The 24668-nt window shown below is 35.1% G+C and overlaps 1 protein-coding gene across 50 annotated transcripts in view; it reads left to right on the top strand.

Annotated features, from left to right (window-relative positions):
- LOC129281864 (ankyrin-2-like) overlaps positions 1 to 24668 on the top strand; it is a 117718-nt gene that overhangs the window by 20937 nt on the left and 72113 nt on the right. For 41 of the 50 annotated variants that reach the window (XM_064112867.1, XM_064112865.1, XM_064112855.1 and 38 more), the window contains exons 5-22: positions 24 to 125; positions 4410 to 4595; positions 5596 to 5694; positions 6322 to 6420; positions 6885 to 6983; positions 7840 to 7938; positions 8748 to 8846; positions 9292 to 9390; positions 11248 to 11346; positions 11785 to 12081; positions 13243 to 13341; positions 13657 to 13755; positions 14521 to 14718; positions 15691 to 15888; positions 17449 to 17547; positions 18353 to 18451; positions 18851 to 18926; positions 21085 to 21093. In XM_064112867.1, the coding sequence (XP_063968937.1) occupies positions 24 to 125; positions 4410 to 4595; positions 5596 to 5694; positions 6322 to 6420; positions 6885 to 6983; positions 7840 to 7938; positions 8748 to 8846; positions 9292 to 9390; positions 11248 to 11346; positions 11785 to 12081; positions 13243 to 13341; positions 13657 to 13755; positions 14521 to 14718; positions 15691 to 15888; positions 17449 to 17547; positions 18353 to 18451; positions 18851 to 18926; positions 21085 to 21093 (2155 nt within the window). The remainder of the gene's footprint in view (positions 1 to 23; positions 126 to 4409; positions 4596 to 5595; positions 5695 to 6321; positions 6421 to 6884; positions 6984 to 7839; positions 7939 to 8747; positions 8847 to 9291; positions 9391 to 11247; positions 11347 to 11784; positions 12082 to 13242; positions 13342 to 13656; positions 13756 to 14520; positions 14719 to 15690; positions 15889 to 17448; positions 17548 to 18352; positions 18452 to 18850; positions 18927 to 21084; positions 21094 to 24668) is intronic. The other 9 variants (XM_064112866.1, XM_064112856.1, XM_064112840.1 and 6 more) reach the window with 2 other exon arrangements.

The following is a 24668-nucleotide window of genomic DNA, read 5'->3' as shown; positions in this document are numbered from 1 at the left end:
TTGCAATTGCATGGTGAGTGTAGGACGGCTTTTTGCCGCTAGATGTCGCGACCCAGCAGGGTCACGATATTGTCGTGGAAACGCTCTTGCAACACTCACGACCCCAGTATCCGAACAAATCGGAGGTGAGACCGCCATTTTGTTTGGTTCCAAGTGTCTTTATTATGTTTCTCTTTCGGCACCAACTGATGCACTAATAGGATGGGCTTTGTCAGCTGAGTCTCATTAGTCTTTTAGTATATGAGTCTGCATCATCTGTTTGTGGTAGTTGTATATTAATTGTTTATTTCGTTTGTTTATTTCTTTATTTTCTCCTCACATTTTCTCTCTATCAAGGAGAGGATTCATGTAGTTTGATAGAATTTTCTTTTTCCTATGATAGTGTTGTGCGTTGTCGTGAGAAGGTGACTTTGTGACTTGCCTGCCTCGCATGATTCCTGTGATTCAGAGCTGAAGTTGCATATCAGTGATTTTTCATTTGTGAATAGAACAGAGCCAATTTGAGGATCGGATAAAGATTCCATCGACATTTAGGAAGAAACACTGTCATGAAGGAGAAAAACTTTTGATCACTTTTTACCAACTTTTTATTTTACATTACAAAACACTTGTTAAAAAGTAACCAGGAAGCACATTAAAAATATATCATTTTGAACACGTGGAAAACAGGTCATGAGGAAGAAATCGTTGCTTTTTGTACCACTGTGCAACAAATTTTCAAATGATGTCTTTTGAGTAGTGAGTTTGGTTTTTAAATTCTAACATTTTAACTTTGAATATGTAGGTTTGTTTTGTATTCATAATAATATGGTAGTGAGAAACTTAATACAATTACAATTTATCTCTTGGCAATAGCTTTGGGTCAGGTTATGGGTAACTATATTAAAGTCACAAGATAATCAGCATATAGAATAGTTATAATTCAGAGAACTTGAAGACATCTTAGAATGTTAAAACTAATGAGATATTACCAACCCTTTTCCTATGGGGGAGGGGGGGGGGGACTAATCAAATCATGACCACTACATGAAATTTTGCTTCAGCATAATGCTTTTCTTACATTCTGCCCTGCAATTCCACTATTCTAACTTAATCTTAACTTTTCTATTTTAATCATAGATCTTAAATCTCGTCCGCACTTTAACCATGCATGTTCACTCATCAATCACTCATTTCTTTCACTTTTTCATTTTGTCTTTAAATGTTTTCAGTTGTTTTGTATCCACATGTTTTGTGTGTTATCGATGGCGTATAGCACGTTTTGGTTGTTTGTAATCTCATCTTTTACGTTATTTTGTGTTCAATTTCGTTTTCATACCAAAGTTTGTTTTGGAGTTTTCTGTTTTTTGTCAATGTTGTTTTATGTAGGTTTTTTCATTAACTGGGAGCTCAAATATTTAGCTAATCAAGAAAAACAAGAATTTCATGATTTCTCTTTTGATTCATATGAAATATTAATTTCATGTACGTGATCCCTTATTAGAGAACATGGTTAACATTCTTCTAGGAATATTAAAGAGGAATATGAAATGTAATTGAGGGCAATCAATGCTTTCTCTATATGAAATAGATAATACGGTAGAGGTGGGGGGGGGGAGAGGGTTCATCCAAATGAAGAGAAATTTGAACATTCTTTTCAGTACAATGTTACAAGCTCACATATAATCCTGAATTATAGACCATTAAAAATGTCAAGTAACAATTCAGACAAGAAATTTGTCATAAAATACAATTCTGTTTTTTTTTTAAATAGAACATGTAATACAGGTTTTCGAAGTAATATTTCAGGATTTGAAGAATTATATTGGTCATAAACTTAAATATAGCATTCTGCAAGATGAATTTTAAAAATTCTAAAATATTAAATTGTAAATATTCAATTTTTCACTTTAAATGCATTTTTGGCATGCATTGTGATACATGAACTGGCGTCTTATTCATCCTGTTTACATTATTTGTACATTTAGATTTACAATCTTCGTGAGTTATTTTCATTTCAATCAAAATTCCTTCCTGGCGATTCATTAAAATTAAAATGTGCCTTTTTGATGGCTGCTCTTCAGCCTGGGGTGACGATCAGATCAAAACATTTGAAATTCATTTTATCCTATGACCAATAAATTCAATTGGAATGGGATATTTTTCCCCCGGAATTGTCATGGTGATTTAGTTAAAAAACCCATTTATTTATTTACTTTTAATGTAATCTGGTTATCCCTCTATTCAATCCGAAGGGATGTTGCATTTACCACGTTGAGACAACTTGGTCATACTTTTTCTTATTTTCATTTTTTTTAATGTTCACATTCACATTTGAAGATGAAGATCAGCCAAAATGGGGAAGGGGGGGGGGGGTCTTGTTTTAAGGGCATTTAATACCGTATGCCCTGCCACATATTTTTTTCCCTCGATGTATGGAATGAACTCTCTAACTTATTACACATCAGGACATGCCTAAGACCGTTCATTTTGACTATGATGCAAAGGTATACAGGTGAAATCAGTATTTATAAACCGTGTGCCGGCAGCTTAGTAAATTGGCAATGCTAGAATGCATACAGCATCCACCCTGCTATTTTTTCCAATTGCAGTGCATCAGGATATTTAACTTAGAAAATTTGATTTTACTTTTGATAGCTAATCTAAATGAAACATTACCGATATTTAAGTGCTAACTTAAAAGATTTAAATTTATGCAAAATGTTTTGTTGATAAATTACAGGAAACATGAAAATCATGTGAATATTAAACAAAAATTAAGAAAAAGACCAGTAATTAATAAAGTAGCAAAATCATTTGGAAAAATAGTGGGACGATGCTGCAAATACTATGGAATGCCATCAACACTGTATGGAATGCCACATGTTCATTGATTGATTTACAGCATGAATGCCTGTTGATATTGACTGTCATTTGAATGATTTTTTTTTCCAGTGAACTGCATGAATTTCACGAGTTTCTAACAATTCTAGTTTGTACACCTAACCCATTGTGTACTGGAACTGTTTGGACTCTCCTAATAAGCATATGGGAATTACAGGATCCAGTAGGCAATGGGTTAACATCGTCACATCATCATCATGCATGTTAACTAACACTGACAACAGGATATGATCTTAGGATTGCTGTGAATAGAATCATACATGTATGTGATCAGTGCATGCAGACATTATTTTCGGGACCTTTTAGATTATTCTGTTGATTTGGTGGACTGGGACACGATAATATACCTGAAGCACTTCAAAGCGAATCTAAGTTGATGACTTTTGGCGTGTTTATACAGAGAATTGTTAATAACAGCTATTTTTTCCGGAATCATAAAACCATATCGCCCTTAAACCAACCTGTTTCTCCAGAGCGAATAATCCGATGAACTCACATTCCGCATCGCGGAACACGGCAATAACTACCTCCCAGAGGTGGTTATGAGAAACCGTATTTTGCGTGATGCGGTTTATCAATAAACCACATCACGTCTGTTTCTACAGGGAAGTTTTCCGGAATTCAGGATACTTACGCTGGTAATACCGTTTAATGATTCTCTGTAGAAACACGCCGTTTGAACCCGTGTGCAAGCTTAAACTCATTGGAAAATGAATGTGTCTTCCTTAGACACCTTCCCGCATTCATGCCGCTCAGTCTCCCTCGGGTTAAAGTGATATTATCGTGTAACAGTTCCATCGTTTCATCATGATAATCCAAAGTCCCTTTTGAAAAAAATGAATTGAATGATTTAAATTGGAAGATGAATTTTGGTCTCAGTAGAGATGATTTATTATTAAATGAGTAGTCTATTAATATCTCGCATGTCAAATTTTAGAGCTTTCCTAGTTATTATTAACATTTTGTTATGAATTATGATTAAAGAATGTTTTGGCATTATTACACTGAAAAGGTGCATGGTAAGCAAGGGAAAATTTTTACCAGCGTTATAGAATTTGTATTAATTGCATTCATTGATTAAGTGCATTTGAAATATGCAGGTCTCTGTTTGTTTTGATTTTTTTTTCCAAATAAATTGATGACAGGTTTTAATATCCATAAATCCATAATGACATCATGGTGGGTTTTTTTAACGGAAAGAAATGACCACAAATGGAAATGATTCTTTTGATTCATCATTTTAAAACTCTGAAATAAGTTATTGATTTCTTGATAACAATTATTTTAATTACAAGAATTTCGCTCATTTTATCTTAGGAGAAAAGAAGCAAATTCAATTTCAGTACATCCCTTTCATTTACATAAAGATCTTCTTTATTCTAGCTGAGTTAAAAGATGTATTTGAATTGAAAAATTTAGTTTCTTATCAGTATGTATTTTGTGGTTTGCTCAACCTATGATAAATAATTAAGACCATTTATTGCTTTGCCTTAATATGGGAAAACCTCATATCTTTCTTTTATTAGGATGGGTTTACACCGCTGGCGGTTGCCCTTCAGCAAGGTCATGACAAGGTCGTTGCTGTCCTGCTGGAGAACGATCGTGCGGGTAAGACTCGGCTTCCTGCCCTTCACATCGCTGCCCGTAAGGACGATACTAAGGCCGCTTCACTGCTTTTACAAAATGGACACAATCCAGACGTTCCATCCAAGGTATTATTTATTTACCTTATTTGTGGGAGGGGTGGGATCATTAGTCATTCTATACAACATGCTCTTGGAATGAATACAACAAATGAATGAGAGAGCGAAGTTGGCTCAGTCGGTATTAAAGCGTCTGCCTGTTGAACCAAAGATCGTGGGTTTGAGTCCATCCCGGGCAGATGACTGAAGCCAGTGCTTTGTGTGTAAACGTCTTTCCCCTGTTCCATAGATGCAAGCTATGTTACAGTGGAAAACACTTCGTCCCTCGGATAGGACGTAAAATGGAGGCCCCGTGTAGAGGAGAGTCACCACCTTTGCACGTTAAGAACCCACTGCACTATTCGTATAAGAGTAGGGGGAAATCTCGGTGTAGTGGTCCACCTGCGCTCCCCCAATCAGTTATATCGGGAGAAAAGACCTGCGGGTCACAGTGATTCAGTTCGCTTTTCCGCCTAGGCACAGGTGACGCCAAACAAATGATAATGATAATGAATGTGATAATTAACAAGGAAAGAAAAAATAGAGTATATTCTTTTCAGGCTTCAGTCAGCATTACGTAGAAAAAACTATGCTGTCATCAAATGATAATGTTTTTTTTTTTTTTGGGGGGGGGGGGGGCAGAAACAAAGCATATGTTCATCCAAGAAATGTGGAAATAATTGGGATGGTTGTAGAATTCTGTTGATTAATAACATTACACCATGGCTGTACTGGCCATTTTGGGGGTTGGAAGGAGCGAGAAGGGTTGGTGTGTGTGTGGAGGGGGTTACTTTATTTTGGGTAAGAAAAAAATGATAAACAAATTGAATTGGAAGGAACATTAAAGAAAAATCATCAGCAGTGGTAGGCTAAAAGTTAAAATGACAATTCATTTCAAGAAAAAAGATTAAAGTGATATAAATAATCATCATACTATAGTCATATTTGTTTATCGCATTCTTCAGTTTGGTAAAATAATTCTTGTGATTTCATGATTAAATGAATGATTTTTGTTTTTTTTCTTTGACAGAGTCAATTCACTCCACTGCATATTGCCGCTCACTATGGTCATGTCAACGTAGCTACACTTCTTCTTCAGAAAGGAGCTTCAGTGGATTATAATGCAAGGGTGAGATTTACAATCATTCAGATGTTTAAAAAAAAATGGGTGTTTGGATTCAAGTTTGATTTTTTGTTGTTTTGAGGCTATTTGTTTTTCTAGGAAGCTCTAAATGATATGGGGCTAATTGAAGATATCACCTTTGTTTTTGACAAGGAAAATCACAATTCTGCAAGTCATAAGCTTTACAATAATTCCCCAGCCACATTTTAATGTATATAATTGCTTTGTATTTTATGAAATTGAATGTAATTGATCCATGCTGTCAAGTTTGATCACTATCACCACATCACCGTCATCATCGCCATCACTGTCACCATCACTGTCACCACCACTACCACCACCACCTTCATCACCATCATCACCACCACCACCACCAACTCCAACAACCACCATCACTACCATCACCACCATCACCACCACCACTACCATCACCACCATCACCACCACCACCATCACCACCACCACAATCACCACCACCACCACCGTCACCATCACCACCAGTACCATCACTACCACCACCACTACCACCATCATCATCACCACCAATACCATCATCATCACCACCACCCTAAAATGATTCATTCATCATGAAATGATAAAGCCATTGTTTTTTCATATTTCTCTCTTTCCTAGAACCATATAAAACCCCTCCATGTTGCAGCCAAGTGGGGGCGTGTCAATATGGTCAACACCCTCCTTGACCGAGGGGCGTGTATTGACGCTAAGACCAGGGTAAGTTACCTTCCAAAATTCATTTAATTGATATATCAATTAACTATTCAATTTATATGTACATTTACTGATCAACTAAACCACAAGATGTCAGGTCATTGTATCATGTTTACCAAGCTCAGTTTCATTGAAAATTTGCTGAGGAAATAACATTGAAGTTGTTGTTGAATTGATAATACTGAATCAATATATTTCAAAGAACAGTAGAAAGTGCTTGATATATGAAATAATAAAGTTTTGAAATAACCTGCCCTGAAATGGAATACACAATGAGTTTAATAAATAATTTTAATAAATAGTTGTGATCAGTATCTGAAAATTATTTTGAATCCATCAATCCAGCTAAACTCCCATTTTTAATGATTTTTGTAAGTGTAGAGCCATTCTCCAGAGCCATTTTTCATTTGTTGGAGGCATAGGACTTTTTAACTTGCATGTCGACTGGTGATGCATTCTCTATACAGGATGGCTTGACACCACTTCATTGCTCAGCACGCAGTGGACATGAGCAGTGTGTTGATCAGCTGCTTGAGAGAGGAGCACCAATCTCAGCCAAGACAAAGGTGAGATGTCTTATATAGATCTTTTAATGCTCTTTCAGAGAACTTTTATGCAACAAGTGATCTTTCATAATTCTTTCCATGGACTTTTCCTGGTTTTTCAATGATCTTTTAATGATCTCTCATGAGTCTTTCAGTGATCTCCTCATAAATCTTGAGAGACTCTCAAAAGATCTTGGAAAGACTAATAAGAACTTTGAAAGTTTATTAAGAGACCGCTGAAAGACTGCTGAAATACCATCAAATACCATTTTCCTGAAAGACTGTTTTGAACTGTTTCAAAAAGTTTTGGAGATCACAGAGACCACGAAGATCCTTGAAAGATCAATAAGGAATTATGAAAGACCTCAGAGATTGTTGAAAGTTGATTGAAATACCTCTGAAAGATCAAGCAAGTTTCATGATCTTTCAGAGGTCTTGCCCTCCATGGAATGGGGGTTTTATCAGTATAAAGTTTATTTCTAAGTCAAATTAAGATTTTATTTTATTAATGTAACGCATCATACTAACAATTGTTTTACATCGGATTTGATGAAAGTGTGGATATACCTTAAAAGTTGCATCTCAGCTAAGCCTCTTTAGGCATCCATGCAAATTTCAATTATGTGCTCAGTCCCTAACATAGCACTGACATACTTTGGCAAGGCATGTATATTTATTTACCATGGCCCCATAACACCAGGCCCATCTCATACAGTACTGCAATCGATTTAAATCAAAATAAAGATCAATCTCATGATGGTAGTCAAGATTGATCTAAATTGTTACGGTCACTATTTCTAAGTTTTCTTTTCCTGGTTGTTGCTGTTTTAATTATCATTTTGATTTTTCATAACCCTTTATTTCCCCTACTTTACAGAATGGACTTGCCCCACTTCACATGGCAGCCCAAGGAGATCATGTGGACAGTGCGAGACTCCTTCTCTACCACCACGCCCCTGTTGATGATGTCACCGTCGTAAGTTCACATTCCTATCGTGTTTTTTTTCTTTGTGAGTAATTACAACAGGAAAGTCCAACTTTCCAAATGTCCAATGTGACAGTCCAAAATACTCTTTAAAAAAAAAAGAATATGGATCAAGCAAGACAGCAGAAATATTTTGGAATGATACCAAAATAGTTTACTTCATCATTAAATCACGAGAGAGAATAAAATAATCATAAGAATAAATAAAATGTTGATTTCAGCTTCCCATAATTTATGTGCTGACTTTATAATAGGTAATAGAAAGAAGTTGCAGCGAACAATTATTTCATGAGAAAGTCTTTAAAATCAAGGTTAAATTGCCACAATATTATCATATATGTAGATCTAAATCTGGTACATTGAAATAAACTTAGCTTTGTGAAATTATGAAATCTTTAGCTGTAAACCGGTAATTCTGATGATCACTAACACAAAAAAGCATATGTGGGACAGCGTATTAATATTGTTTGGAAAAATGCCAGACAATTACGCATTTCCTTCCAGAGCTATTTGGCACATATTTTTTATTTATTCATGCAAACACTTTGGTAGTAGTTTCATTGGATTTTGTTCAAGCTTATTTTGAGATCGTTATCACAACTGGTATTTATCTTTTAATTATGAGAGAGAATAAAGTGATCATAAGAATAAATGAAATATTAATATCTTCAGCTTCCCATAATTTACGCGCTGATTTAATACAATGGCGTAAGATATAAAAAAGCTGACTCTAAAGTGAGGATCATTACCTTTAGTTCAATTGTAATTTTTTACCTTTATGTTTTTGATTGACCATTCAGGATTACTTGACCCCTCTTCATGTTGCTGCTCATTGTGGTCATCACAAGGTAGCCAAACTGCTGCTTGATCGCAAGGCCAACCCATCGGCCAGAGCTCTGGTAAGTCACATCATCTTGGCCAATCTGCCAGTTATACTTTCTCCAAAAAATTTGAAGGATGCACACAAACAAAAACAATTTCTTTGCATTGTTTAATTTAGAATTTCTTTATTCCCTGAGTAGAATGGATTCATACCCCTTCATATTGTTTGCACTATATGTTGCCATTCCTGAATTAAAGACTTAATCATTATACACTCCAAATTGGCATCATGATGAAAACAATAAAATCACTATTAAATATGCAAATTGGCAACTTTTTGTTGAGTTTGAGCTGTTATACATTTTGACTGATGCCATATCCATTGTTATATTTGTTACATTGTTAAATCGTTATATAAGTCTGAAAATCATGAGAACATTAATGTGGGTTGCCAATTTGAGGAGCAGAAGCAGATTTCTGGATGTTAAATAAAAGCTGCGTGCTTCCTATGTTTCTTTGTAGAATGGATTCACTCCCCTTCATATTGCTTGCAAGAAGAACAGAGTCAAGGTCATTGAACTTCTGCTGAAGTATGGTGCGTCTGTACAGGCCATCACCGAGGTAGGTCTATAGCATGCTTTTCATTAAAGGAAAAGTCCACCCCAACAAAAAGTTGATTTGAATAAAAAGAGAAAAATCCAACAAGCAAAACACTGAAAATTTCATCAAAATCGGATGTAAAATAAGAAAGTTATGACATTTTAAAGTTTTGCTTTATTTCACAAAACAGTTATATGCACATCCTAGTGGGTATGCAAATGAGGAAACTGATGATGTCATCCACTCATTATTTCTTTTGTATTTTATAATATGAAATAGGGAATATTCTATTTTCTCCTCATTTTCAAGTGAAACAACAATTAATTCCTCCCTTAACATATGGAATGAGCATTGTTTAATACTATGTGATGCATTCAAGTTGGTCCTTATTGTCAAATCTATAAAAAATGAAATATTGTATAATTCAAACAATAAAAAACAAAAGAAATAGTGAGTGAGGGACATCATCGACTTCCTCATTTGAGTTGTGCATATCACTGTTTTGTGAAAATAAGCAAAAAACAATTGTCATAACTTTCTTATTTTACATCCAATTTTGATGAAATTTTGAGCGTTTTATTAGTTTGATATTTCTCTATTTATTCAAATTAACATTTTTCTGGGGTGGACACCCTCCCATATACATGTATCTCCGTACTTAAAAAAAGAGTGAATTAAGCACAAAGGCCAGCAATGTGTGAGATGTTAGATAAGGAGTTCACTGCTTGGCAATAGATTGTTGTGTATCATGTACATGGGGGATATGCTGTGGTGCAGGATTGGGAAGGAGATTTTAGGGGATTGGCAAGAGCCCCTAATTGTGGGACTCTCATGCTTATCTTGGCATGTTGATAAAGTTTCATTTTGGGGTGGGTTTTCAATACTATTCAGTACTTTACCTTTTTTTTTTTAGATGGAGGAGCAATATTCAATTTCTACAAATGGCTATTCAAAGTTTTTAGTCTAGTATTTACCGATAATACCGTAACTATTTGGGAGTAGTACTTTCAGGTTAATATTCTTCTTGTCCAAGTTGCATGGTTCTATGATCACAGTCAGATAATTCTTTGGCTTATTTACAGAGTGATTTTTGCTTTAGAATCTGCTCATTTGATTGAAGTAGATTCCTAAGAAATTCCTTCATATTCTATTACCTCAACTGATCCAGAATCCTGTGTATTAGATCACTAGAATATTCAAATAATGTGCAATAGTTGAGACTAACATATATATTTAAATCTTGATCTCTAATAGTGTGACCCCAAAAGTGTTACTTGCATTTTATAAACATGTACTTCTTCATTTGTATATGGAATTGTTGAGATTCATATCCCATCATTAGGATGATATATATATACTCCCCTTTTCGAAGAATGGACAAATCCATGTGTAGTTTACATCTGCTTTGATATCAATCAGATGAACTAATACATTCTTAGACCGGTATATAAAGTGCGTTAGCATTGATGTCATGCCGATTTGTTGTCATGGTTACTGGTCCCAAACAAAGTAAAAGTAATAAATAAATAAATTGAAAAAATTCAATCAGTGAGATGTAACTGTAATGATTTCAAGCAACATGCTAAAATCTATAGAAAAAAATGAATAAGTGAAAATTGGATTTAAAAAAAACAACTAAGAGATTAGAAATTGATATTAAAAAGTAAATTGCCAAAATTAAAAATGAAAATTAGAAATTTGGAAAAATAATTTTGGAAATTGAAATGAAAGGATAGATTGATTGGAACCAGCATCCTGGACAGCAGAGTTCATCATTGACATATATTACATAATTATATTTGTACCTCTCTCATCTTTAGTCCAGTCCCACCTACCCATTTCCATGTTTGGTATGTTTGTTTGTTTGCATCCCAACAGTCTGGCCTTACTCCTCTGCATGTTGCCGCATTCATGGGCAATATCAACATCGTGATGTACCTCATCAAAAACGGCGGAGGTGTTGACGAGACCAATGTGGTAGGTTTTGATACTCGGCCAAATAGTTTGTCTTGGTCAATCTTTTTGAGAAAGGGTTGTTTATTTTAATGGATTTTTCATTTTATACTGTTCTTTATTAAAAGCAGTAGCAACAACGATTATGCTATCTGATAAAACTGTATAGGGTTGATAAATTTTACCAAATCAATGCCTTGTTACAAATATACATTTTTATCATTTATGTGAAATGAAATCACAGTTGAATATTAATATTTAGAGATACTCATGAAAGAGGAATATACTAAGTATAACAATCAAACAGATGTCAATTTCAGTCTTCCTTTTTATGAAGACAATTCTTTTTAATTTTTATAATGTTTCTTTTGAAAAACAATTTAAATTAGAAAAGGAGTGAGCTTGATTAATTGTTCAAATGTTATTGTTCCCATGCTAAATGTTAATCTCCTTGTATCATAGCGTGGCGAGACTCCTCTCCACTTGGCCGCCCGAGCCAACCAGATTGAGGTCATCCGTGTGTTGCTAAGCAACGGGGCAAAGGTTGACGCCCGTGCCCATGAGAACCAGACCCCACTCCACATCGCTGCTCGCCTGGGCAACGCGGAGATCGTCAAGTTGCTGCTCGACAACGGGGCGTCTCCCGATGCCCAGACCCGGGATCTCTACACTGCTCTGCACATCGCTGCTCGCGAAGGCAAGGAAGACGTTGCTAGGGTGTTGTTGGATAACGGCGCCACACTCTCTATGACAACCAAGGTAAATCTTCATTGGAGCGTTTCATTGTTAGCGATTTTAATTGACAAATTTGCTCTGAGCCAATCAGATGCGAGAATTTCAGTAGCTTATAACTATAGTTGGTGACAATCACTGATTATTTGTTTCATGAAATGCTTCCCACTACTCCGTTTCATAAGGCTTGGTATCAATAACTAAAACAACTTGTACTTTACCATAAAAATAATAATAATACTTCTCTTATATAGCGCATAATAAACTGAAAGTTCTTCTACTCGCTTTACAATAAAGGAAACAAAATACATATAATACAAACAAAGAAAATTGACTTGTGAATTACAGAATTACTTAATATTTAAACTTACAATTATTACCAATAAAATAATTACCTATACTTCACCTAGTTATGAGTTTAGAAAAAGATGGGTTTTGAGCAAGGACTTGAAAGTTGAATAAGTGGATGCCTGTCTGATATGTAGGGGTAATTTGTTCCAAAGGGTTGGTCCAGCTACAGCAAATGATCTGCTACCATAAAAGCTGGTGTGGGTATTAAGAATTTGAAGGAGTACTTGTTTGCTTGATCGAAGGTTACGGGGTGGGTTATAATCATTTCGTAAATTTGACAAGTATGATGGAGATAAGCCATGCTGAGCTTTAAAAACTAAACAAAGAATCTTAAATGTTGAAAGATTGTATTCATGAATATTCTATTCACACCATTGGATAAGCAATACCAATATACCAGTATTTGACCTCCTGAACACTCCAATTTTTTTTAACTCGCTATCTTAATATTACACTTTGTTCTTTTCTTTCCCAAATACATTTTGATATGAAAATATGCCAGTGGTGAATATGCATACATTGTTTATTATAAAAATAATGATATAGGATTTATATGGCACACGTATCGACCTTGTTAGGTGCTCAAGGCGCTGCTATATTACCCCTGCTAAGCTAGTCTACAGCTTCTTGAGGAATTACTTCCTACCGGTACCCATTTACCTCACCTGGGTTGAGTGCAGCACGATGTTGGTAAATTTCTTGACAATGAAAAACACGCAATGACAAGGAATCAAACCCACGTCCCTCAGATAGAAAGACAGGAGTTTTTACCACTAGACCAAGATGCCCCCATATTATTGTATTAATTGTTGTATTAATGCCCCCCCCCCCTTGCAGAAAGACTTCACTCCTCTTCATGTAGCTGCTAAGTACGGCCGTTATGATGTCGCTCAGCTTCTCCTCAGTCGCTATGCTAGTCCTGATGCTACTGCTCAGGTGAGTTGTTGGTCATTCGTCAAAATCAGTTGATATACCAGAATTACAATCAGTGATGACAATACTGTTTTATGTACCCAGGCTCGTCACTTTATTAATGTAATTGTTCTACCAGCGGTCCATACATAACAGTACATGCTAATGTTATCCTTCTCATATATAAATGCTGTGTATCAAGCTACTTTTGTTTTTAAAGGAAGGAGGGCACATCAGTGTTTAATATGTGGAACATTGGCATTGATCTACTATACTATGAAAATATGGATGTGAATGTTTAAATGACTTTATGGTTATATTTCTTCTTTTTTTTAATAGAATGGTTTGACTCCTCTACACATTGCTGCTCACTATGACAATGTTAAGGTTGCTATGCTGCTTTTGGACCAGGGTGCCTCTCCACACAAGACTGCTAAGGTAAGAAAGACCTGCCAACTCTCTTGAAATTTCCCCAAGAAATTACTACTTTCTTCCACTCCCAAGTATTTCCCAAAATGAAAAATATTTTTTTTACCTGACTTCGTACTCTAATCTTTCTGTAGAAGTTTATTTAGTGGTACTACACAGCGGCATACTTACCTATATCATCTTATCGAATGGCTACTCATTACTATGATTCAAAGTATCACTTGCAAAAAATCCCTGAAAGGAGACTACCTGAATCAAGAAGCCTTGGAAGCCATCACTGATCTAGCCCCTTAAGCACTTACCTTTCCCCACGCAACCTAGTCTTTTGTTACCATGCATGATGGAATTATTTCCTATCCACTGTACATTCAGGAAAAGTGCATATCCTATATCCCAATGAAATTCTGACATATAAGCTTTAAATTCAGATGCTTCTTATTAGAGTTTCCAAAAAATCTATGAAGATTGGACTTCAACGTGAGGTGATTAGAAGAGAAATGATTGAGAATTAGATTTTTCACACAAGAGCGGGTCATCAGTCATACATTACTTATCAAAAGCCTCTGGCATTCCTAGGGTGTTTGATCCTCACATTTTACAATGTATATCTACTCATGTGATTTTTTACCTAATGAATAAATTGAATTGTAAATATAAAAAACAGCTTATTGAAACATCATTCTGGTTTAGACAAGATATAGAGCCACAAGAAAGTGGAATAATGTCCCTAAAAGACCATTATTATCAAGCTCAATTCTCCCTCTCGCCATATAGAATGGATTCACTCCTCTCCACATCGCTGCGAAGAAGAACCAGATGGACGTCGCCACCACACTCCTGGAGTACGGTGCCGATTCCAATGCCATGACCAAGCAAGGCATCAGTCCTATCCACCTTGCAGCTCAAGAGGGTCATACTGAGATGCTTGCTCTGCTCCTGGAGCGAGGTGCCAAGCCAAACATCATGTCTAAGGTATGTAGGACAGAGCTCCGTAGATGTTCTGGGGCCCGTTTCATTAAGGACTTACAACTGTTGTAACTACCATTATGGCAACTACCATGGTCACCTTGATTCTGATTGGCTGCTGAGCCCTGCTACCATGGTATTTGCCATTATGGCAAAGATACAACAGTTGTAAGTCCTTTATGAAACAGGCCCCAGCAGTTCTGAGTTCTCACCGCTTTGTGTTATTTTATAGTGGTGCTGAAACACATCATATCCAAGGTATGTAGGAGAGAGCTCTGTAGCTGTCCTGCAGCTTTTGAGTTCTCATCGCTTTGTGTTGTTTTATAGTGGTGCTGAAACACATCGTATCCAAGGTATGTAGGGCAGAGCTCCGTAGCTGTTCTGCAGCTTTTGAGTTCTCATCGCTTTGTGTTGTTTTATAGTGGTGCTGAAACACATCGTATCCAAGGTATGTAGGGCAGAGCTCCGTTGCTGTTCTGCAGCTTTTGAGTTCTCATCGCTTTGTGTTGTTTTATAGTGGTGCTGAAACACGTCGTATCCAAGGTATGTAGGGCAGAGCTTCGTAGCTGTTCTGCAATTCTGAGTTCTCATCGCTTGTGTTATTGTGGTGCTTTTGATGCTGAAAACTCTTGTTCAGACAAAGAGTTGGGGATGGAGTGTCATTGTTTGCATGCAATGGCTGGCCACTCCTAACCTTTGACTCATCACAGTATTCTGGCACCTCTACTGATTTATCTTCAAAATAAAATTAGGATTCTGTAGCCCCACATATCCATACTTTAAAAACTTGAAGAATATGACATTTATCAGTGCTGGACTTGCTGGAGTTTGTTGTGGTCCATCTTGGTCCCTAATTCAGAATACATCAAATTTTTAGTGAATTTTTCTTCGTTTCAAACTCAAGTTCCCTCGGCAATTATGTATAGAATAGCATGAAATCCCACAGGTTACATAACCTTTGATAATTCTTTCTTCCAGAACGGACTGACCCCTCTCCATCTTGCTGCACAAGAAGACCAGTTGGAAGCCGTCGCTATGCTCCTTGACAACGGCTCCCAGATTGACCCTCAGACCAAGGCCGGCTACACCCCACTCCATGTTGCTTGTCACTATGGCAACCTGAAGACCGTCACCTATCTGTTGGAGCATGGTTCGGCTGTCCAGGCTAAGACTAAGGTCAGTTGAAGATTGTGATTTACGTTCATTGTATTTTACAAATTGCTAGGAATGGATCATGCTTTTCATGGTTTTTCATGATCGGTTTCTTGTATTTGCATTGTGTAATTCTCGCTACCCCAAATAGGAACAAAAATCTCATAATGCGCGAGACGAGATAATTTTCACTCCGTCGGGTCGTCATCACCACTTCCGGTTCAGAGTCATGCTCGCGCGAGGTTCGCGATACTGAGTTTTCCACCACGCTGAAATCGACGCCAATCAGCGTAATATGTACAGATTATACTTTTTATTTAATTTGGTCAGTTTTGATTCCATTTGAATTATAAATAAAAATACAAAATATATTTCACGTGAAAATAATTTTTATTCATGTTTTTATTTGGTTATAAAAAAATAAAACGAAAAATGAATATCTTAAAATTTTGCATTTAGCGATCGACCTGACATCACGATCGTATTCGACTAGACGCTAATTATATACACTACAGCATTCATTCCGTTCAATTTTTCGTCGACCACAAAATGGATAAAAAATAAGTTTCGGAACTTAAACAAATCTTAACTGACAGAGGAATACCGTGCAATGGAAAGCGTCGGGCAGAATTAGTGACTTTAGCAGTAAAGGCCGTTAAACTGTATCGTGAAAGTGAGGGTTGTGATCACGAACTTTCCGAGCGAAAGCAACGTTGTGTTGTTGTGGATGGCGGCACTGTTGATCTGAATTGCAAAACAGTGCATTGGACTTCCGAACAGGAAGTTGTAATACCGAAAAGCTATCCCATAATGCTATGCGCGTTACAAGGATTTTTCCCGGATCTCGGCGAAAGCGCTATTTGGGGTAGCGAGAATTCCATGAAATATAAAAGTTGCACCTTCCTGAAATGATTTGGCTTTGTTTTCTATTTCATTTGTAAACTTGTAATTTTCTCATATTATCACAGCTTTGGCAGGTCATGAAGTGAGATAAGAATGTAGAAAATTTGGTTTCGAATGTACCAAGAATTTGCTAAGCTTACATTACAAAGCCAAAGTTCAGACTTGTTCGTGTGTCCCAGGAATGGAAAAATATCATTGAAAGATTAATTTCAACTTTCAGTTTCCCCAGAAAAGTTTTCATTCTCTACCTCTTTCATTTTTGTCATCTTACCCATGTGTAAGGCTTGACCAATGAATTGCAAACATATTTGCAGTTTAATTTCATCTGGAATGTTTGCAGTCACACATAGTTTATATGATTAGGAAAGAAAAAAAAAACATTTTCAGTGCAATATGTCATGCCATTTTAGAATAAAGACCTTGATCCTCTCCTCAATAGCAATACAATGAAAGCAACAAAATCACTAATATTATTCAAGTGCCAATTGGCAACTTATAGTATCTTGCTATTTTCCTTCATTTTGAATCTTGTTATATCCATATTCTATATTGAGACTTTGAAAGTGGGTTGAATGATTATCAATTGTTGCCAATTTGAGGGGCGAATACAGATTAATGAAGACTTCAAGATTGTTCAGTAGTTAATGGGTTTAACTTGATTTCATTTTATCTTGATTGCAGCATGGTTTGACTCCATTACATCAAGGTGCACAGCAAGGTCATGTTGCTATCATCAACATTCTCCTACAACATAAGGCTGAACCTAATGAAACAGCTAATGTGAGTTTGTTTGTCTGTTTTGTATGTCTGTTTGTATGTCTGTCCTTTTTTACTGTTTGATAATGTCATCAACATCCTGCAACATTGAGTGGAGCCTAATGAAACAGCTAATGTGAGTTTGTTTGTCTGTTTTGTATGTCTGTTTGTATTTCTGTCCTTTTTTACTGTTTGATAATGTCATCAACATCCTACAACATTGAGTGGAGCCTAATGAAACAGCTAATGTGAGTTTGCTTGTCTGTTTGTATGTCTGTCTGTCTGTCTTTTTGTCTGTTTGTCCTTTTTTACCTGTTTGATAATGTTCTATCTCATCAACATCCTACAACATTAAGTGGAACCTGATAAAACAGCTAATTTGAGTTTGGTTACATTACTGGAATGTCAATGACATGCTTTCCCATTACTTGTACAGTAATATTCTCTTGACAAGAAGGTAATCTTCATGTCTTTATAATTCAGTTCATCAGTGAGAGTATAAAATATTGAATATCATGTGTTTCATTGGCATGACCTTTGGTCTGATGTAACTCTTTGTGAATACCCCCCTCCCCCCACTTCCCAAGGAACTTTCAGGTGGGTTCAAGAATCGTGATAATGGTCTTCATTTAGAAAGAAAAGAGATGAACGTTGTACGAAATAAAGGTGATTATGAATTAAATTCAGAAGATACTGAAACTACACACATAACGTTTTGTTAACTTGGGCAAAAGAAGACATACTCCCATGTATTTCATTACACTAATGCTAACACTCTTGCATTTCCATTTTTAATAGCAGTATTCTTTTTCTCTTGTTTTATTTTTAGAACGGCTACACGGCTTTAGGAATTGCCAAGAGGTTTGGTTACATCTCGGTTGTCAATACACTCTCCATCGTTACCACGGAAACAAGCACTGTGATCTCTGTAAGTTTGATTCCTTCACCATCTGTGAAAATTTGAAGTTCCCCATTTGTTGGATTTTTAACATGATTCATAAAAGTCATGGAAATCATGTTTCATGTCATAAAAAGCCAAAAACACAAGGATAAATTTATTTCTGTAGGAACAGTGCCCTGGCGCAAAAAGTTTAGCCATTGATCACAGGGTTTATATGTATAATGATGTGTGTGATATGCAGTTGCAGGTAATGGACTAGTCATCTTAATATCAACTGTACGATGTATGATCAGTTGCTTATATTTGTTAAAAGGGGACCTACTGCAAAGAAGAAAAGTTTGCATTATATTCCTGATGGTCTATGAAGTTGACGAAGGATTTGAAGAAAGCACTTCAGTTTCGATAATGACATTTATTTCTCTACAGCCGACCGAAGAGAAATTGAAGGTTCAAGTTCCAGAGACTATGCAGGTTACTTTCATGTCTGATACCGAAGATGAAGGTAAGAACGTTACCCGTCATGCTAACCCCGCTCCCTCTCCCCTCCTCCTTCACCCCCTCCTCTCTTACCTTTCTCCATTGCCCCCATTCCTTACCCCTCTGTTACCTCTCCCCTCACCCCTCTCTCTCTTCCCGTACCCCTTTCCCTGACCCCTTCTGCTTTACCTCGCTTCCTTACCCCTCTCCCTATCCCCTCCTCTCGTACCCCCTTCTCTCTTACCTTTCTCTATTGCTCCCATTCCTTACCCCTCTCAGTTACCTCTCCCCTCACCCCTCTCTTCTCTTCCTGTACCCCTTTCCCTTACCCCTTCTGCTTAACCTCTGTCCCTTACCCCTCTCCCATATCCTCTTTACCCCCCCCCCCTCTTACTCTTACCCCTTCTCCCTCCCTTACCCCTCCTGTCTCCTGAAATAGAAATGAGATGATTCCTTCAAATGTAAATGCCCTCTTTCACCAGATCGTCAGAGGTCTAGGTTCACACAGATCCCATAGAAACATATGTAAATTCTATAGCACATGTTTCTATTGGTTGTGCAAGCAGTTTATGAATTCTTGAAAAAGATGTGATTCTATTTCTTAGTTCAGCACTGCAATATACATATTAGCCTGCAAATGATTTTAGAAAAATCTGGGAAAATTCATTTTGATAGAAAGTCATTATTGATTTGCTTTGTAGCTCAAAAGTGTTTAGAAGTGCAAAGCATTTAATGTAATTCCATATCAGCTGCATTTATTTTCTTACATCTTTGGTTTGGAGTGTTTTGCATATCATTTGCATCACCAAACATCTCACTCAATTTAAATAAGAAAAGATATTTACATTGGATCAGACTGTTTCCATGTTAGACATATTTTTTAATACAAAGACTGTCTCATTATAAATGTAAAATATGTCTTAAAGTTTGGATGTAAAGTTGATTTTAATACATAAAATACCCCTATAAATTATTTTTTTATAAACAATGAAATGCTTATATTTCATTAATAAGGGAGGACGCTATTTGTGATTAAAGAACAAAATAGTACAAACAAATTTTATGAATTTATTTTTTGCTTTGGTTTTTCTAGATTATATTTTACCTGTAAATTGAGGATATATTATGAAATGTATAATTCCAATTATAGAGAGAATCTAAAAGAAAATAAAATTGCAGCATAAAACTGATTAATCAAGATTATTTTAAAGTTTTTGCTATTATGAGGTATTTATTTGTAGATTCGCATACTAACAATATATTTAAATACATGCATAGACATGATGTAGACTTGAAATCAAACATATGTCATCAAACTCAATATTTATAATATATAATATAAGGTGCTTTTGATTTTCTAGATTTTAATTCTTTGTATTTCTTATTTTTTGGATAGATTTAGACACTATTTTAGTTTTAAATTCATGAATACATTATCCAGAATATTCTATCATCTGCTTACTTTTTGAATTTTCTTTGCTTTCAATATTTCATTCGTGAAGCTGTCTTTAGAGTTTTTAAATAAAAATATTGATGTACACACATATTTATAATTCAGGTGTTTGTATTCTTTAGCTTTATCAATACCATGCATGGATATGTAGGAAATTCATGCTTGTGTAGAATGTCATTCGTCAAATGATTTTAAAAAAGAGTTCCTTTAAGATTCATTTGATTTAAATAATGAGTTTTAAAATTCAATTTGTTTTCTTGTCTGCAATCATGCAACCCTAGTAGTGTTGCCAATTTGAAACGGAAATGCATGTTTAACTTTACCGATTGCTGCTTGCAATTCAGATGTAAAAATCCTTAAAAGATTTTTGTAAGAAATTAAAACAAATTATGATTTCTTTAGTGAATCAACTCTTGCTTTATGCCCAGATATTATTTGGTCATTAAACATAAAATTGAAGCAAAGAATTAGATAGATTTATTAGATCCAAGAGCTAGATTATTGGAACCCCCCCTACCCATGTGGCAACACTGCTAGTTGTTTTGAATACCCACAAATTGATGTGTATTAGTCGTTCAATCCCATAGAATACTGAGTGAATTAAAAAGAAAAAGTCTGAGTATGCCTCTTGCAGAGATTATTTTGACGATCATGCTTTGTCTTTTGGCCCCCCCCCCCTCATTTCTGCGGTAATATGTGTGCCATCTCCACACTTCTCTCCTGTGTATAGAAAGTACCGGTAGGTTGAAATGCTTTATTGTTGCATCGGTCTTGGAACGTGTCTGCAAGTCATGGATGCAATTTCCTCTTTATTTTACTTGCCCAGCTTGCCCTGCAGGCTATTTGGCTTCTAGGGTTGTATTGCAAAAAGAGTCGTGTTTAATAAGGGCAACTCAAGAAATCAATCGCAAATATCACATATACGCTTCAATAAAGTTGCGTTTAATTTTTAGAGTTTGTTTGCAATTCTCACTGCAACACTGGCCATCTTTAAAATGTTTGGGGAAGGGACGTTTTGAAGGCTAAGAGATACTTGGCCTTGGTACATCAAAGAGTATATATCAACAAAGTCTTCAACTCAAATCTTGTTAATGAATTTTTTTCCTTCAAAATACAGCTGAAACATCTGTCTACATAAAAAAAACGGTAATGAAAAAATAAGCCGATAACTTTTTGAAGACAAATATCGAAGATACAATCCTACAATACACAACAACCAATGTGCCCTTCGTGTAACTTTGAATTGAACAACTGATAGATTGCCTTCATCTTTATATAGAAATAAACATGTTTTGATAATATTGAGTAGTGTTGATTTGAGACTATTGGGTAACTATTCTTGATATATCAAGAGGAAATAGATTGACAATATACTGTTTTGGGCAAGTTTGGCAAGTATATTAAAACTGGAAACTGTGTCTTTATATGCTGACTTTTTATCTGTATGCTCCATTTGTTGTATGGTTTCATGGCTTCTCATTTATTTCATTTTATATTTTACTCTGGCTGTTTTTTTAATTTATTTTTAATTTCTCCTGTATCATCACCGAATCTCATTGCAACCATTTCATTTTCATATAAATGTTATTTACATGCTGGCCTTGCACACATATTCCTCACATTATTCACTTTCTTCATACAAATTTGAAGTCATCTGCCGTATATTCGCATATATAAGCATGACAATTTTATTGATTTAACCAGTTCACTACCAAATTATAGAATTTCCATAGGATTTGGATACATACCACTTGGTACTGGAAGTCAAGGGGTTAATGATATTTTAATACTTTTTAAAAATTTAATGATGAGAACATACCTATATATTCATTCACTGCATATTTATGGACCATGGTCATTAAACCAAGAGGGTTTTGGGTTTGAAATAATGTGAATTCAATAAGTTTGGGGGCATGTAAACACTTATCTTGACTTGTTGACTTGTTACTAACAATGGTGCTTTGTCATGTATCTTGTATTTTTCTGAAATATGTTCATATGTTTTTAGTTTTGTAGATGTTTACTGGTTCTACAAATGTATTGTTAGTGATGCATCTGAGACTAACAATGAACTAAAACAAAATTAGCTTTTCTTTTTTGATTTGTGTAGTATTGGTTACATAAAGTCTTGTTAATAGCACACAATGGAGGAATGAATGAGAATAGAATTTTGTGAACATTTTTTTGTTTTTGTAAAAAAAACAGGTATTGATTATGTAACTGACACATACACAAATGTCTAAATAAAAAAAAGAACAAAACAGAGACAAAAGTAGTTGCCTGATGATGAAGTTCACAAGATATTTGGTTTAATTTTTAAACGTAAATACCCAAGCTTTTTATTTGTACTTCTTATATTCTATATTAATTTTCTTATTTAGATGTACTCTCTGACTGATCTCACATCTATTGTGTATGTGCATGTATTTTCTAACACATTTTATATGCTACATGTGTACTAACCTACTTTTTTTCTTCTGGTTATTTTATTTTTTAAATTTTATATTCACTGCCTCTCAATAAACTTTTAGTTGGATGTAAGTTACCGAATTTGCAGTGGATATTTTAAGTTTGTCTCCAGTTTTAAAATGTGTATTTATGTTTTATTATTTTACTCCCCATTTATTAGTTTTAGCCATTATTTCAGTATTTTATCCCACCATTCATGATAAATTATGTTACCAACACTATCAAGACTATCAACAAATGTTGAAATACTTGTAACCTAATTTGTTCAACATTTCCAGAATAGTATATCAATTCTGAGAATGATTCTTTTTAATTATAAAGAAAAAACCCAAACAAGTTCTAAGAAAGATATTAAATATTATTCACTTATATATGACGTGTAACATATAGTACATTGTAGATAGATAAAGTGTGTTATTGTTGTGAACTTTGTACGATTGTGATGTAGGTTAAGTAAGGAATCTAATTTGATATACATGTAAGAATCTGATTCCCAGATATAGGTACTCACATACACTCTCCATTGTTTCTAAAAAAAACCCCAATGAGGTTGATTTTAATTGGTCAAACTTAAAAAAAGAAACCCTCCCCCTTTCCATTGCGCATACATGTCCGTATATTTGTACGAATGTTGGTATTAAGGCGTACTGAGATATGAGTTTGTATGAAAAAAAATTGACAAGTTATCTGTTACGATTTATATACTGTAGTTTTAATATACTGAAGGAAAATATGAAGATCCATGAATTTCTATAATCATTTCTTGATGTGTATGATAGTTTTAGATTTAAAATATATTATTCATGTCTGTAGGGGCTCAGATTGGGCTGCTTAGTTATCGTCATTGCTATGATTTTCCATCTAGAATTTAGTTCTCACTCATTCATCAGTGTCCATTCCTCATTAGTACATTGTAACATTGATAGTATGTGGATTTATTTGTTTATTTGAAGAAAAAAACATTTCTTTATTAAATTATTTTGGGAGGATATCCAGTTGCCCAAGCATTCATCTGGCATTTTAAAAAGCATTTCGGCAGTGGGGGTGATATTCAAAGCATACCAATTATTGATAGTTCATTCTTGTTGGAGATACTTTTAAACAGAATTAGCAGAAAATGTTGATTGAAGCTATTTGAATTAAAATTCTTTACCTGTGTATTACACACAAATAACTCCCATAGATACGGAGTAGGACTATTTTTTTATACATTGTTTTAGAAGTAGTAACACATCCATATGATCTCTATTAGCTAGGACCCCCCCCCCCCAATATTTGCACCCTTTACTTGTGGAAATCTAGTATAGAATTCTAGTTATCCATTTTCACTTACATTTTCCGATATTTAGTTTTCGTATTTGTTATTTTAGGGACACCTGAATGTGCATCAATCTTGTGGTCTTGTGATAAGACCTTTTCATTCATGAGTTATAAATAGATATGTAATTTAAATCACATCTTTTCTCCTATAAAGCATATATGTATTAGAACGTAGTACCATCTAGAAGAGTCATGAATGTTTTAATGCACATGGCAAAGATACAGAAAGCAGAAAAATGGATGAGAAAAAGATGAGGTCAAAAAAAAAGTCGGGCACTGAGAGGTTGTGACAATGTGCAAGTTTAACATGTGATCATATCACATGACCAGTCACGTGATATGCGTAAATTCATTAATTGGTTTATTTGTTTAATTTTCAAAGTTATATTACCATTAAAGAAATATATATGATTGAATGAAAAAATTCATGCATACCTCAAAATACTCTTATTATAAAAAATAGGCAATTATCTCATTGCATGTGATTAATGCTTGATTAATGAATCATACAAACGCATGGTGATG

Source organism: Lytechinus pictus, chromosome 18 (assembly GCF_037042905.1).
Source record: "Lytechinus pictus isolate F3 Inbred chromosome 18, Lp3.0, whole genome shotgun sequence".
NCBI lineage: Eukaryota > Metazoa > Echinodermata > Echinoidea > Temnopleuroida > Toxopneustidae > Lytechinus > Lytechinus pictus.
The sequence above is the reverse complement of the archived record's forward strand: the minus strand, read 5'-3'. Positions and strand labels throughout refer to the sequence as shown.